The sequence below is a fragment of the Euprymna scolopes genome, chromosome 13, assembly GCF_053919585.1.
Source record: "Euprymna scolopes isolate OS-2025 chromosome 13, ASM5391958v1, whole genome shotgun sequence".
NCBI lineage: Eukaryota > Metazoa > Mollusca > Cephalopoda > Sepiida > Sepiolidae > Euprymna > Euprymna scolopes.
The window spans coordinates 98,092,326-98,109,195 of NC_136494.1; the positions used below are offsets into that span (position 1 = coordinate 98,092,326).

At 36.2% G+C, this 16,870-nt stretch overlaps 1 protein-coding gene across 4 annotated transcripts in view; it reads right to left on the reverse strand.

Moving 5' to 3' along the window:
• The window catches only part of LOC145292102 (thiamine transporter 2-like), a 136,616-nt gene that overhangs the window by 18,843 nt on the left and 100,903 nt on the right, over nt 1–16,870 (reverse strand). For 2 of the 4 annotated variants that reach the window (XM_080138188.1, XM_080138187.1), the window contains exon 2: nt 14,729–16,089. The exons of the other annotated variants lie outside the window; for them this stretch is intronic. In XM_080138188.1, coding sequence (XP_079994314.1) covers nt 14,729–16,007 — 1,279 coding nt within the window. In that variant the 5' untranslated portion in view covers nt 16,008–16,089. The remainder of the gene's footprint in view (nt 1–14,728; nt 16,090–16,870) is intronic. 4 annotated transcript variants of the gene reach the window in all.

Below are 16,870 nucleotides of genomic sequence, written 5' to 3' on the forward strand. Positions count from 1 at the left end.
TCAATTTAATACATCAATTTTTTTAATTTTTTTTTTTATTGAAATTGTTCCATTGTTCATTGAATTATTTTAACACCCCAAATTTACATTTTTTTTTTTTATTAGTATCTATAATTAACTAAAAAAAAAAAATTTCTTATTTTAAAATAAAGTTTTTTTTAGTCTCATTCCAAAAGGCATATCTGCAAATTGTTGGAGACCAGAAGTTAAATCTTTCAACTTCATCTCATGCAATTCAATTTCTTTAGTGGAAAACGGAAAAGTATTCTCTCGCATAATTATTGCAATTTTTTTTCATTTATTAACATTAACATTGTTTTTGTTTTTTTGTTCGTTAATTAACTTGTTTCCTTTTTTGATTGAATAACTGATTATAATTATTTAGATATATTATTGTTCAGGTATAGCATTCGTGTATTATTATTTTACATTTTTAGTTTGTTAGTGTTGATTTGTTTTCTTTTTGTAAACTGTTTCTACAATTTCTAGGACTAACTGTTCTTTTGGAGATCATGCATTAATTTTTGTTGTTTTTATTATTTAAATTATTATTATTATTTCATTTTTAGTTTGTTGATTAATTTGTTTCCTTTTCGTAAACTGCCTCGGCAATTTCTGGGACTATGCTCTTGTGAAAATGAGTTTTTTTGTTTTGTTTTTTACTTTAAATTTTGCAGTGTTCATTTGATTATTTAGCGTCCTAAACTACCTGAACCTCCATAATGGGGGGGGGGGAGTTCACTTCTTACACACAAAAAAGGATTATAATTTCAGTCTAAGTACTGCCGAAGCGTGTACTCTCCTGCCCGATCTGGAATCGCTCAGCACCGAGAAATGAAGCTCATTTTGTAGTTTCCAGCACACGTGCACACGAGATTGTGTGAGAATGCACTAATAAAATGCTAGCCGCCATCTTTGTTTTTTTGTTTTCTCGGCCTGAACTCACTGAGCACCCACGGTAAGACTTGTTTTTTCTTAGCTTCTAACCACATGCCTCCCTGATCTCAAGATCATATTTCATAGTCTCTCATCCACTGTGGTGGTCGCCTCTCTCTACTTGGCCTCTGAGGTGTCTCGTCCTCCTCCTGTTGCTGCACATTCCCCTCCATTGCTTCGCCTTCCATTGGTCTGATGTCGAGAATATGCGTCGGTACTCCGTCCACCACGATGTTGTTTCTAGTGTTCCTCCCAGTCACACGACGTCTACTCCATTGTGTGGTGCAGCACGCTCCGGTGGCTTCACCCATACCTCATCCTCGAGTTTAATGGTCCCTGTGGCCTCTGCCTCTCTGCTTGCCGGCTCAACCCTGGGATGTCTTCAGGAATATGCTAACGTTGACAGTTGCGGAACCATCTCTGGCACTTGTCCCAATCTAGGCAACATATTATATCAGTAGACGGCTTGCTCAGGTGAGGTGCCTCCTCTCTCCGCAACTGCCTTTATGGTGCGGTGGTTTCTCTCCACGATCCCGTTGCCACTGGGTCTGTAGGCAGCTCTGAAAAATTGTTGGATATTCCACTTCCTCATTACTTCTGTCACTGCTACTGACTTGAATGCGGTCCTGTTGTTGGTTAACAACTCTTCCACAGGACCTCGCTCCAAAAACACCTCATCGAGGATTGCCGCTATTTCATTGCCTGTCCCTCCACGTAGCTTCTTCCATAGGGCAAATCGCCCGGGACCGTAGTCAATCATGGTCAGGTAAAGTCCACCCCTGTAATGGGTGACATCGCATGCCAGTCTCTCCCAGGTCCCACTCACCCCCAATTGACCACCTTCATGCCGTGCTTGGAGCAGGATCAATCGACTGACATCTGTCGCATGTCCTGACCACTTGCCTCACTTGCTCCTTGGTGATACTCGGGTCGACTTTCTTCACTAAGTACCACGTCCTCTCCACCCCCATATGGTGCAGATCGTGCAGCTCTTGCACACCAACATCATCTAGATCCGATGCAGCAACAACATCTTTCTTTGGCAAAAGCCAACTCTTCTTCACTCTCATGAGAGCATCTGTTCGGTTCTTCTCAGAAGCCACCATGTCTACGCGAAGCTTCAAACAAAACTCCTGCATCAGCTCAGCTAGCATCCCAAGCCTGCGCTTCATTAACATCTCTGCTGCCTTTTCGTTCTTATCCTTTTTCGCTTGAAATGAGGGACTTAGCCAAGAAAACAGTGTGGCAGAGACTGTTTTGATGCAGATGTCACGCAGTACCCATTTCAAGGCCAGATTGACCCCTTTGATTACCGCATCTAATTCCGCTACATTAATGTGGCTGACATCATTTTTCTTCCTTAACAAAGCCGCATCTTCTGCAACCACTCCTTCAACTTCCAAAACGACCCCTGTTGCAATGCTGTTTGCATTACACCACACGACTCCATCCAATGTTCGCGGTACGTTCCAGGTTCCCCTGACCGGGTCTTGCCGTTCTGCTTCTTTCAGGAGCTCTTCCATCATGGTGACCGTTCTTCCTCCCACTTTATCATTCCATCCTCTTCCTTCGGCATGCCTCTTTATGTAGCTGCATGCTGGTCTAAACCAGCTAGCAACGGGGTAATGTCCGATCAACTTCCCGCATGGGGAAAAAAGTTACCGTCTACTGAGCTCTTGCTTCAGTTGTGGGATCTCATTCCCCCTGTGAAACTCTATGCTGCCCAATGCACCTCGTTTCAACCTTAGCCCCAAAGCAGCCCCTCCGTCTAATTTTTTAGGCATTTTGGCGACCAACTCAAGCCTCTTCAAATGAGCCACCACCTCCTTGGCAGTTACCAGAGTCTCATTCACCAGAATGTCGTCTATGTATGAACTCACTGCCCCATCTCCTTTTCCCATTGTTTCCAGAATCTTTCTGAGGATAGTTGACATGATCTTGGGTGCCGAATTCAACCCGAACCCCACTTGCGTAAGGCAGTAGGTTTTGCCTTTGTACCTGACTAACTGGTATTTCCAGAGCTTCTTGGCGATGTGGAGTTGCAAATACGCAGATTTTAGATCTACCAACGTAGACGCACCATTCATCTGCCTCCATTCTCTAACGGTCTCACTGCACACATCTACGGTGTCACCTCCAGTATGGCACTCAACATGTTGGTTCAGCTCTCAGAAATCCAGGACCGGTCTTACTTTCCCTTTAGTTGTTTGTAGAACGGCCATCAACAGCAAAATGCCGACTCAACGTCATCCGTCCAAGGCAGCAGTATACCCTCTTCAATCCATCGGTCCACTTCTTGTTCAAACTCCTTTCTCGACCCTCCTCTAAGCGAATTAGTGTAGCATACCACCCTGTTTGTCAGCGATGGCGCTTGATGTTTCCATGCCCACTCCACCATCCACTGCTCTCCGTCGAATTCGGCTCAGAAGTCCTGATCTTTGATCGACATTTTTCTTTCCTCCCCGGCCATGTTGGTCCCTCCGGGAGCTTGATCTCTCACTGCGCACTCAGCTAGTCCGAACCTCGCGTTGTTGCATGTGATGGTAACGCCTCCAAGTCGGCATATAACATCCATTCCAATGATGGCTTGGACGCCAGGCACCAGATGATCGGTGATAATTGCATGGACCCTCATCCGGTGTTCAGCAATATCAATAGTGACGGTCTTCCTCCCTCGACACTTCACTCGCGACCCATTGAATGCCACTACTTCATCCTTCCCTTTCCATCTTCCGACCAGGGTTGTGTGCACCATGGTAGTGGTACAGCCAGTGTCAATCAGGGCCATAACTCCCCGTCCTTCCACCACGATCTTCTGCTTGGACATCTGCTCCGAGTGTGCCACTATTCTCGAATCGGGGCGGCCGCTGGCGCATTGGCTTCCCCTTGCCAGTTTCCCGAACTCGTGCATTTCACCACTAAATGGCCTCTCCGATTGCATTTGTAACATACTATCCATTGTAAGAACTTCCTGCAGTCTCTTCTCATGTGTGGTCCCCCACATTCAAAGCATGCCACCCTCGGGTTTGGCAGACTCCTGCCCACATCCTGCTGTACCGTTGCTGTTATCCCTCCAGACTCCGTGGGCTGGGTCTGGGTGCTCACCAAGATCTTTGCAGTTTTGAGCAGCTCACTCACATTCAGCATCTCCACTCCCGGGACCTGCTGCAAACGTTTCGATATCTCTTCCAGGAACCCGGTAACGAATGTTATTTTGAGTACGTGACTTGTGGCGTGTCCTCTGATGCCCGACAACTCAACCAATCTCGTTCGCGTAGACATCAACAGATTCACCAGTCCACCTCTTCTCCTTCAACTTATTAAAGGCCTCGAAAGGCCCCTCTGCAAAAGCTTCGATCAGTCGACCCTTGATGGTGTCTGCGTCACCCTGTTCTCGCTTGCTAAGATCCAAATAGAGGGCCAGCGCGTCCCCTTCTAGAAACAGTGGTATTACTGCGGCCACATCGTCCAACTTTTGAATCCTTGCCACAAGGTCCACTTTTTTAAGCCACGCCACCACATCACCGTCGCCATTAAAAGGCTTAATCATGTTGCTTAAGCCAGTGTTGGCCATCGCCGAAATAGTTTGAGCCTCCGTAATTGGGGGGGGTCACTTCTTACACACAAAAAAGGATTATAATTTCAGTCTAAGTACTGCTGAAGCGTGTACTCTCCTGCCTGATCTGGAATCGCTCAGCACCGAGAAATGAAGCTCATTTTGTAGTTTCCAGCTTCACGTGCACATGAGATTATGCAAGAACGCACGTAATAAAATACTGATCGCCATCTTTGTGTTTTCTTTTCTCGGCCTGAACTCACTCGCTGAGCACCCACGGTAAGACTTGTTTTTTCTTAGCTTCTAACCACTAGGTGTGTCAGAAATTTTGTGAAAAATAGTGAATAATTCCACCCCGTCTTTCCAAGCTTATAACTCCTCGAAAAATGTAATTCAACCCCTAATTTTTTTTTCAATTAAAGGAGCAAGAACCAAGGTTTCATTAAAAACAAAAACAAAAGAAAAAACAAACAACGTGGTTTAAAAAAAAAAGGTTTTAAGCTTCGAACTTTACAGGGAAATTTCTAAAAAACACTACCTTTTTTTGTTTTAAATTTGAATATATTATTTATTGACCTTTTCTCTTCAATTTGTGATATTTAAAACTTTGGTGAATAAATTAATTATTTACTTTTTAATAGACACTTGAAAAGGGGGGGGCGTGAATTGAAAAAAAACAAAACGTTTGTCTAAAATATCATATTAAGTTTATTGGAAAGAGCATAGAATTTCACATTGACCCTGAAATATCGTAAAAATAGAATCAATAGAAAAATTTTGATAGATTTTTAAATTTTAAAAATTGAAAAATATTGAGTTCGTAAAATTCATTACTGTTTTTTAAAAAAAAAATATTTCTATTACTTTTAAAACAACTTTAATAGTTTATTTTGGAAGTATAATCCATAAAGAAAATAAACAACCCACTTTTAAAAGAGAAATTACGAGTTTTTTTTTATATTTTATTCGCAGTTTCGTGTTAGGGGTGTCAAAAATTCCTACAAAAATTCTGATACACCTATCTAACCACACTACCTTTTGCAAAAAAATACTTATTTTTGCTTAGTCAATGTTAATCTCCCTTGCAGAGTCGTCTCTAACTACATAAGCGCATATTTTCGGAGAAATCTATATATCTATAAAAACAGAGATGTGTGTGCCACAGACGATTTCTGATTGGTTAATCCAATAATCACATCTCCTAAAAAACTATGGTTCGTAGGCTCTTAATTTTACCATAAAATATTATGGCTTTATTTATTGTCCATCTTGGAAGGGTTTAATTTTTTTCTAACTTGTTTATTTACAAACTAAAAAAATACGAATCTTACACAATCTTACAATCCAACCTACGACATCCACGGCCGCCATTCTGCTAGCCGCAGACACGTACACGACACGAAAACAATGTTTTGAAAATCTAGCAAAAATTAATTTTCCTGAAATTTTTCAATATTTAAAAATAAATTATGCCGGCTGATAAAATTTTTAAACTTTTTTTAAAGCTAGAAAGATAAAATTTAAAAATACTTATTTTTATGTAAAACGCGCGTTCCCTCGTGGTCTTTTCATTTCGGGTTTGTATATAACAAATAAATGTTATCAAAGGCAAGATAAGTTACTTTTCTACCAAACTGGATATATTTTTCGTGTTTTTATTCAATGTAACACATTTATTCAGCTCGAAAAACGGGTTTGTATTACTGTACACATAGATTCGAAGAAGTTGATAAGATACGAAACATTACAGCACGAAAACACGCGCACACACGCACAGACGCACACACACTCACGTCCACTACCGTCCTTGGCTACGTCACGTTGTTATGGCAACACGATAAATACACAGTAAATTTGATTTTCTTCATTTCTACGCAAATATTACGCAAATGTAAATCATATAGATTATCTGTATGAATATAATTACACGTAATAGTTAAATAAAGATGATCATCGTATAAGAGAACCGAAAAAAAAAAACTATTAGGGAATTTGTATAAAGTTGTATTTTCTTTATAAATAAATAGAAAAAAGGGGTGTTGATAAGACTATCGATACTTATACAGTTTAGTGACGACATTAAAAAATGGAAATATTGAAAAAAAAATTTATTGTACGTAACTGTTATAGACTGAAGTTCTCCGAAAAAAAAATTTCACTACATTTGATCAAGTAGTTTTCTTCTTACAGCCAAAAACAATTATTTATCACGACGACGTCAACGTGGCCATTTTGGAAATGTACCTAGCAGAATACCTCCATTTTAGGCCAAATTTCTCAATCTCGCCTTTTTTTCTCGCCATATTGAGATGCGCACAACACATCTGCAATTTTTTTACGTTTTTTTTTCTTTTTTTTTTTTTTTAAATCTGCAATTTTTTTGCGTTTTTTTTTTTTTTTTAAATAAGAATACTATTGAATATGCAAAGAAATTGAAGAATGCAAAGAATTGAAGAATTTTTATACAAGATTATTTTCGAAACATGCTCAGTTGGACACGCATGGATAACTTCGAAACTTCGTTTATTTACTTCTGTTACAAATTAAAAAAAAAAAAAACAAACAGCCCAAAAATGGCATCTTTCTTCGCAAAAAAAAAAAAAAAATCTCATTCTGGTGGGGGAAAAAAAAAGGGCTAGATTGGCCTAAAATGGAGGTATTCTGCTATGTACGGCAGTTACCTGCCCTTGGGGAATTCCTGGGCCTGCAATAACATTTCCAAAATGGCCACGTTGACGTAGCCGTGATAAATCATTGTTTTTCGCTGTAAAAAAAAAAACTACTTGATCAAATGAAGTGAAATTTTTTTTCGGAGAACTTCAGTCTATAACAGTTACGTACAATAAATTTTTTTTTTTCAAAATTTCCATTTTTTAATGTCGTCACAAAACTGTATAAGTACCAGACTATCATTACACACGAAAAAATATAGATTTATTTCTGGGTAAAGTTCCCCCGAGTTTTCCTTTCACTTCAGTAAATACTGGTCTTTTGTTATATATATGGCGTACTATTATCCTTATATATATGATGTTTATGTTTATATATATATATATGTATAAGTGATAGTGTATGTGTGTGTCTGTGTGTCTGTGCGTCTGTGTGCATTTCCCTACGCTAAAACTCTGTCAATTTTAAGCCTACAGATTCGAAATTTGATATACAGGGTACTGAGATTTGGGAAAATCGATGTGATAGGTTTTCGACAGAAATTTGGCGATTAAGTGGTCAATATTCAACAATTAGACCTTTGAGAACTCTACCAAACTTCTCCTACAATTTAAGGTCTGAACACGTGATATTTTATATATAGATTCCTTGGACATGGATCTAACTTATTAACTTTACTTGATCCCTAAACAATAAATGTTAAGAGGTCATAATAGGGGTCAAAGTTTTAAAAAATTGACCTTTTTTTTTCCTCATCATACACTTCAAAACACCTGGGCAACGCCGGGCACCGATTGCTAGTCTTTTGATAAAAGTTTAAATAGTTTAAGCTTTTCTTGAATTGTTTTCACCTATTCTGAAAAGATTAAAAAAAAAAAAAAAAAAAAAAAAAAGATGACCAAGATAACAGTAATGTATAACTGCCGAGTGTATTGCGTGTAAGAGAGATAACTCTGTCCTGCAAGGGAGATAACTTCATATCCCATGATTCCAGATAAAAGCTAGATTCCCTTTATATTAAAAACCCACCTTGTATCTAACTTTGACCTCGCGTAATTCAAGCGATTCAATAAGGATATTGAAAACTATTGCTAATCCCAATAAAAAGTTAATATCTACTTCAATAGAATACCCTGATTATTTTATCCAAATATTATATTAAAATCTTTTTAAAACTAACTACTAAATCCTAAAAATAGTTACTTGGTCTTTTGGCAAGGAATAAAGTGTAATACCTATTTTAATACTACACTTAATTTTTTCTGTCCTTAGTCAGTGAAGAATAAATCCTCCTAGAATGAGTCAATTTTTATTTTTTGTCTCTATTCAGAGTGCCCATGTTTGGGGAGCTGGATTTTCCCCACATTAAAAACCAAACTCGTGTTTAACTCTGCTCTCGTAGAGAGTCAAATGGATAGCAACTACTTACTGAATCTGTATAAATTATATGTTGTTTTCATTTGAAAAATGAATATAATAGAAGAGGTTCCAATTACAATTTTACTCCTGGATTCACCTCTCGTTTACAAACCCTGATACATTTGTGCAGGTTGAGATATTTTCAGTTTTCTTTTTTTTACTCTTATTCACCCTAAACAAGGCATATTGTCACTTGGACATCAGTGGCTATTGTTTGGGACTATGCCTACAGGGACACTATGTAGAGAGTTGAACAACGAGATGTCTGTTCACATTACATTTAAATTTCTGTATGTTATTACAGTTAGGGAAGTAGGAAACGGAGAAGGAAATCCAAATATTATTGAATTAATCTGGAATTCTTTTTGCATAATTTATTGTATTTAATTATTTGTGGTCTATTATCCTCATCTTCTAGTTCTTGTTTCACGATGTTTCGGCCAATTATTCCCTGAATAACCTGCACCTCCTCATTGGTATTACCTCTTCAGATGTTAGATGGGGAGTTACCAGTCGAGTAGTGATCACAAAAACTATCTGTGATGAATACCATCTTCATGAACGTGAGCCAATGGTTCAATAACTGAAGCCAAGAAGTTTTCTCAGCCATGTTAAACCCCTAACAACACCCCAGGAAGGGACCAGAGTGTAGTTTTGGATCAGACGGCTAGAAAATGGCTCCTCTCCTCCTGACATGGGAATTTCCCCTTCTGTGGCCCTTCCTCATAGTTCAGAATCACCCTAGCTCTGATAGAAAACACTTAACCGCCTGAGAACAGGAATGGAATGATCAAATGTTGCTATGACTAGATGGGGCTACAAAACTGACTCAGCCATCTGTGAATGTGGAGAGGAGGACTATACAATGCAACACTGCCTTGTTTACCCTCAACTAACCAAACGGTGCAGTTTGAAAGATTTTGCAAAATACAATAATAATGAAAAGGACTGTGTAAAAAAGTGGGAAACTTGTATGACCATACTCTTCAAAGACACACAAACAAAAAGAATTTAATACATAGAGTGATTTTCTTTTTACAAATGATGTATGAAAGAATAATATAATTGTTTTGTGTTGGTGATTGAACTGTTAAGATCTGTGACTAAGTTAGACAAGCTTCACTAAATTAATCAATAGGGGATCAGGGGAAGGAGGCATCAGAGATTCATTTGTGCAGATCCATCAACATGGGGTACCAAAATCTTAAGGGCTTAGGATATCTAAAGGGCTTAATCAAACATCAAAGTGGTTATTCTGAAAAGTTGAGTGATGTTCTTTGTTGACCCAAGGAAGAATTAATCTTTAAGTTGATAGGTTCAATTGCATCTTCTGGCTGAAGAAAGCAAGGCATCAGCAAATTGAAGACATGGATTGGAACAGTAAAGACAGACATAAAGCTGGTGGCTGGTCCTGACATTTTCATGTCCCTCACTGGAACCAAGAATCGCTGAAGTATGCCAAGAACTCAGCTGCTGATCAGTATGTGTGGGCTGCCTTGATGAAAACTCAATGAATTCATTTGGAGCTGGCTCAACCCACCCCAAGTAAATGCCATCACAGTTATAGTATTTTTTTTTCTTATTCATCCTAAAGAAGGCATATTGTCACTAGTAGATAAGAGGCTACTATTTGGGATCATATCTACAGGGGCATTATGAGTTGAGCAGCAAGATGTTTGTTCACATTATACTTGAACTTCTGCATGTCAGTACAGTCAGGGAAGCAGGGGCCCAGTAGGGAATTTTAAAGTCTAGCAGTTTGAGGGAAGAAACTATTAGAGTAGGAGGCTTCCTGGGATCTCTGCAGTGAAGAAGTGGGATTTCGCTTCTTGTCAGCTTAGTCACACTCCAAATGCTTAATCATACATTGCAACGTATTAATGACCAGCTTTTCCTTATGTTCTGTTACTTGACGTTGTTGTACATTTTGCACTTTTACAATTAAATACGAGATGAGGCATCATGTTTTTTTTTCTATCTCATTCACTGAAACCATGCAGCATTGATTTTTTAAATTTTTTTACGTTTTACCTAATGCATTTAGGTAAAAAATTTAAGGTTTGATATAATCTTTATCTTCTCAATATGCTTGTCATGACGTTTAGTAAATTGATCATCCACACGTGAATATACAAAATATCACGTTTCATGCTGACTGGTGTCTTTTATAAATACCTTCCACACTTACTAATACTAATGATTTCTTTCTTTCTCCCCCTCTCTCTCATCAGTGTCCTTTCAGATATATGTAAAAAAAAAATTAAAAAATAAAAATACATTTTTTTTTTGTGTATCACTGCTAATTGTTTCTTTTTTTAATATTTACTAATGGATCATTACTACTAATCAAGGCCCGGGAAGCACTCAAGGATAAAGGTTAATGAGATTATTAGTTAGAAACAATATGTGGAATGGGCAGAAGATGGATTAAAAGAAATGTATTAATCAAGAGGATGGCTCAACAAGCATTTGTTTACATTAGACTTGAAGATAACCATGTTGTAGCCCATTGGAAAGCAGCATATGGGATGCTCTAGGTAGTGATGAGATGATTCCAATATTTTTTCCCGATGTCGATTCTATATAAATCTCTAAATACGTAACTGTAAAGTTGCTGTTTTTTTTTTTGCCAATTACCAAAAAAAAAAACATGTTAAACGTGCAAATATGTTCTCAAGCATAAAAATGTACTTGTGGGGGATGATCTATAGATTTTTAGTTTTATTGATAGTTTAAAATCAATAAATATTTATTATTTTAACATTACTACCAGCAGTGTTGGATTTTGTTTTAAACAAAATCAAATAACTATAACAATTGCAAGAATCGTTTTTGGTATTGGGAAATAGGCACAGAATTTTCTGATTTTTCCAATTCTTAATTAATCGTCCCAACACTAGTTTTAGGTTAGAAACTCTGTTCATGGGCGTCCCATTCAATTTTTGGTACAGAGAAAGAAAAAAAAAGTTTGTTTATTTGTTGTGGTTGTAGCTAGGTGAGTTATTGCTATGAATATTTTACAGGGGGAGATGAAAGCTCAGTCGAACACCTACTATGAACATAATGATACATTAAAGATAGACTAATAGCATTTCTTCAGTGCAAAAGAGGCTGTAGGGACGAGAAGGATCATCCTAACCAAATTGTGAAGTAGTTTTTTTACTCTCTCAGTGCAAAGAGTTTCATGTAAAAAAAATAATCAATGCTAACATTTGGTAGATTTGGAGCCAAAATTAATTTAAGCTTTTTTGACATACAAGACCCAAAATCATGAGAATACTATCGCTTTTTTTAGTGTTATATATTTCTTCACATGCACCTATTTCTCAGGGAGCCATATATTATGTCTTACCTCTGTGTCACATATGTCAAAAATCCAGTCACAGTAATCGTTATAGAAACATTAGCCTTAACAAAAATTGTATTCAGATCTTGACAATTGCATGTTCTCCCTACACAAACTCCAGCATGATCCCTTCAGAATAAGTGAAAAAATAAGTGTCTATCATATTTTTAAAAAGAGCTAATTCAAACAAGACTGACAGATACAACGGACATTCATTCAATTTGATCTTTGACTGGTGAGAAAGGAGAGAGAGAGAGAGAGAGAGAGAGAGAGAGAGAGAGGGGGGAGAGAGAGTAATCAAAATCATTAATCCTATATATAATAATTTGATTGCAGAAATTCCCCTCTGTACCAAATTAGATTAGGTTTGCAATAGCAGATGTCACATACAAATTGAATATGTCTAAACTATTATCCACCATCTTATGTAACTGTAGAACACCGTTTTGTAGATATTTACTCGTTATAATAAAATGCTATAATCCATCCTAGAGCACCATCAACACTATTGTCAAGACCTACAGAGGAAGTAGTTTGCATTTTTCCCTCTATTGAAAAAGTACTTCTACTGGCCCCACTCAACACTGGGAAATATTCACACTACACATATACCACCTAGTTAATTATACTTTGTCAGCCCATATCATTTCACACATCCACCTACTGCATGCTCCCAAACAGATTTTCATGTTACTTTATCACATTCTCCCTGAATTATGTGATGTCACATTCATTTCTATTGTAATTTCATAGTTTACCAATTTTAACCTTTTAAGTTAACCTCGGCTGAACTCTCAGTAGTTTCCATTTCCTGTTATCCCCAATCAACCATTTTATACATCAGCAGATTCACTCTCCCAATATTTAATGTGTTATCAAATGGCTATATTGGACTTCATACTTATTTGAACTGGTTCTCAAAAACAACAATTCTATCTTATAATGTGTTTTTGTTACATGTTCTTAATTTACCAGGCCAAATAATAATTACAAAGTTCATCTTCTATTAGGCTTTTTGTTGGCTATAAGTGCAGAGACTCCTAGAGATGCATCCATTCACCATTGTGCTTGACTTAAACTAACTGCCCCTAAGTCTGCAAACATTAACGGTCATGATCAGAGCAGAAAGCAAGAAAAATTCTGTATATGTTTTTCTTGTATATTATTAAACGAGAAATCATTTAGATTTAAAATCCATTTAGTATTACGCATGGAAACTTGAGAAAATCACGTTTGAAATGTATTAACATTATCTGAATAAATAAAATCAAAAGATGGCAAGTGAATTTGACCTGATACTGTGAGATTTTGTTTATTCAGATAATGTTGTCATATTTCAAGTGTGCTTTTCTGAAGCTTACATATGTAATACTAACTAGATTTTAAATATAAATAATTCGTCATTTAATAATATATAAGAAAACAACATTAACCCATTTTTAATGAATTTTTCCAACATTCTGCTCTGGTTGTGATCTTTAATGTTTGCCTTTACATCTATATTGATATTTCGACATGACCCTTTCTAAACCCAGTTCGACTAACTATACATAACATAACTCAGCTCCACCATTCAGCTCCACCAATGTAGCAAAATTTTCCATTCTTTTAACACAATATGAATTAACCTCACCAGAAATAAAAAGAAATGTAGACTTTTTTCAACAAATTTAAGCTCAATTAAATATCAATTCTACACATATTTTTGTAAAAACTTTTAAAATAATAAACCAATCATAATTTTTATGCATTCAAGTATCATTATAATAAATTTTGTCAATCGATCAGTCTGCCATTTACTCAGTTGGTTTGTTCTGGTGTATTATAAAATAGAATTTTCATCACTGAACGCAAAGATTCAATGGATACGTTTTATTTTTGATGATTTGAATCATCTTTATAAAATGTTCTATTTCATCCGTTTGTCTGTCATGCTTAAGTCTGAAATAGCATTTTCATTAGTCTGTAACAATTAAGTTTGAAATAGAATTTTTCATCAGTCTTTCACAATTATATTTGCAACAAAATTTTCATCAATGTGTCACAATTATATTTGCAATAGAATTTTCATCAATCTTTCACAATTAAGTTTGAAATAGAATTTTCATCAGTCTGTCACAGTTAAGTTATAAATTGCATTTTATTCAGTCTGTCACCATTTACTTTGAAATGACATTTTCATCAGTCTGTTACAATTAATTTTAAAATAGAATTTTCATCAGTCTATTAAGTTTGAAATAGAATTTTGATCAACTTGTCACAATTTTTAAATAGAATTTTAAGCAGTCTGTTACAATTAAGTTTGAAATAGAATTTTCTTCAGTTTGTCGCAATTAATTTGGAAACAGGATTTTTATGTCTGTCACAATTAATTTTGAAATAGAATTTTCTTCAGTCTGTCACAACTAATTTTAAAATAGAATTTTTATGTCTGTCACAACTAATTTTGAAATAGAATTTTTATGTCTGTCGCAACTAATTTTAAAATAGAATTTTTATGTCTGTCACAAGTTTTAAATAGAATTTTCATCAGTCTGTCATAATTAAGTTTTAAATAGAATTTTTATTAGTTTACTACAGTTGATTTTAAAATAGAATTTTCACTTTTCTGTCATGCTTAAATTTCCCTGTTAAACTCTCAGACTAAATGGGTATATCTTATTTTATTTTTATTTTGATAATTTACTCTTATAATCCTAATCACAAATTAAAATTTTAAAAAGAAAATCAATTTTATAAAACATGGCAATAATAATAATAATAATAATAATAATAATAATAATAATAATAATAATACTAACATATTGCCAATGAGGATGCGTCTACTGCAGCATTGTAATTGGTGGCTGTGTTATAGTCCACACGGATCACTTCATACAAACTCTGGATGTAATTTCCAAGGTGAACTTTTCCGCAGGTTGTTGTCGCCCACCAAAAAGACCACAAGCATAGTTTTCGGTTTTTGTATGCTTTCTGGAAATCTATCCACATACGATGGAATCCTTCCTTGATAAAAACGATATCCACCAAATTTTGGCAGAGTAAATGCAGTGACTTTTTGTTAAATATTCTGCAATTTCTCTTTGTCTGGTGTTCAGTATTTGTTTTTGTAGGCACAACAATTACATTTAACATCTGATGTATTTTTTTATCTAACATTATTTTTGATTCCTGTCTAGAAGGACAAACATCCTCCTCATCCCCATGTTTTGAAACAGATACAGCAGACTCTTTAGACTCAAGAATTCTAGTTTCTTCTTTTGAAACTATTAATTGCTTTTCATCAAATTCTTCGATATCATCTTCAGCATCTGTATTCTTCTCTTCCACTTTGGTAAATTCCGTGTCATCTTTTGAAAACATCTCCACCATCTTGTTTCCTTTTTCCTTCTCTTCCACTTTGGTAAATTCTACTGCATCTTTTGAAAACATCACTTCCATCTCGTTTCCTGGTTTCGTACATGTGAACGATGATGTCTTGCCCGTTTCCAGTTCAAAATCAATTTCAAAATAGAACGAGCTTTTGATGCTCGGCAGCATCAAAGCAATTACAAAAGAAATGCAAACATTGCCAAAGGAAATCACATTCAAAAAGAAGAAAGAAACACCACCGAACGTCAGTAAAAGTTGTGCTAAAAGAGCAGCAATGAATCGCCCTGTCAATGAGCTTGCACGGATGAAACTAGATACCTTCCGGTAATGAGCATCACTGATGGCGGCGTAAACATAGGAGTAGTAAGCAATCTCCATGGATGTGGCACAGCCAAAGGTGAACTGCATCAGTTGCATCAGGATAACACCATGACCCCAAAGCAATATGATCCAGGTAGTCATATAACTGAGGGCTTCAAAGATAATGACTATTTTGTAACGCAGAAGGTCCGTAAGGAGCAACACAACAACCAACATGGTAAGATAACTATATGTCCACACTGGATAAATTTCATTGTTCACCTGTTCGATGGTCAGATTCTTCCACTCCGGGGCCATAAGGTAAGCGGTGATGTAGGATTCAGATGGACGAAAATCTTTGAAAACGCCAAAACAACAAATGATGCCAGTTGCAATTCTCCAATCCATTTTAATTGGCTTTTCTTGAGATGATGATAAGTTTTATGATTATTATTTTTTAGTTTTGGATTTAGAGTTCAGTTTTAAAAAGCTGAAAAACAGAAATAAAAAAAATGGTTGACACAGACAATTTATGAATAATAAAAAAAAAAATCTTTTAAAGACGAGAAGAAAAATGTTTAGCATTTAAATGTTCTGTTTTTATTCCATACTCATAGAAATACCTATTTTAGAAAAATTGCATTTAAAAGGACAAATAGAATCTTTAAAAGATCTCTCAGTTTGAATGTATAAGATAGCAAGTAAATATCTGGCATCTGGTAGGATACCCTATCCTCAGCTAGAACAAAATAAGAAAATTAAAATGTGAACTTAACTCCAGACACTCTTAGTCAAGGTGTCGCCAGCCTGAAACTTTCAGTTTTTTCCATTCTGCCAATCCTACGTCCCAACTCTATCAGCTATTCAAATGTCTCTCTGAACTTGGCCCTAGATATGAAATTATACTACCCCCAGTGGTAAGGCTCCAATTTTACAGCTTTGGGGACGGGTGCAATCAACTCTTTATTTTACATTATGATCAGGTGTACTCTGAGCTAGAGTGGCAGTGAGTTAGTACCTTTTAGGGGGTCAAATAAATTCTCTCTTTGGCTATGACTTGAAACTGCATCTGTAAGTTTTTTTGTGAAGTCACCCCCTAGTTTAAGTTACTCCTAAATCAACTCTATACATTTCAGACTACCATGAAGTCTTTCTCTCTCTCACTCACTTTCACACTCACTCACACAGACACACATGCACACACACACACACACACATATTACTTGGATATATATAGATATATATATATTTTTCCAAAACCTCTGGCCTTG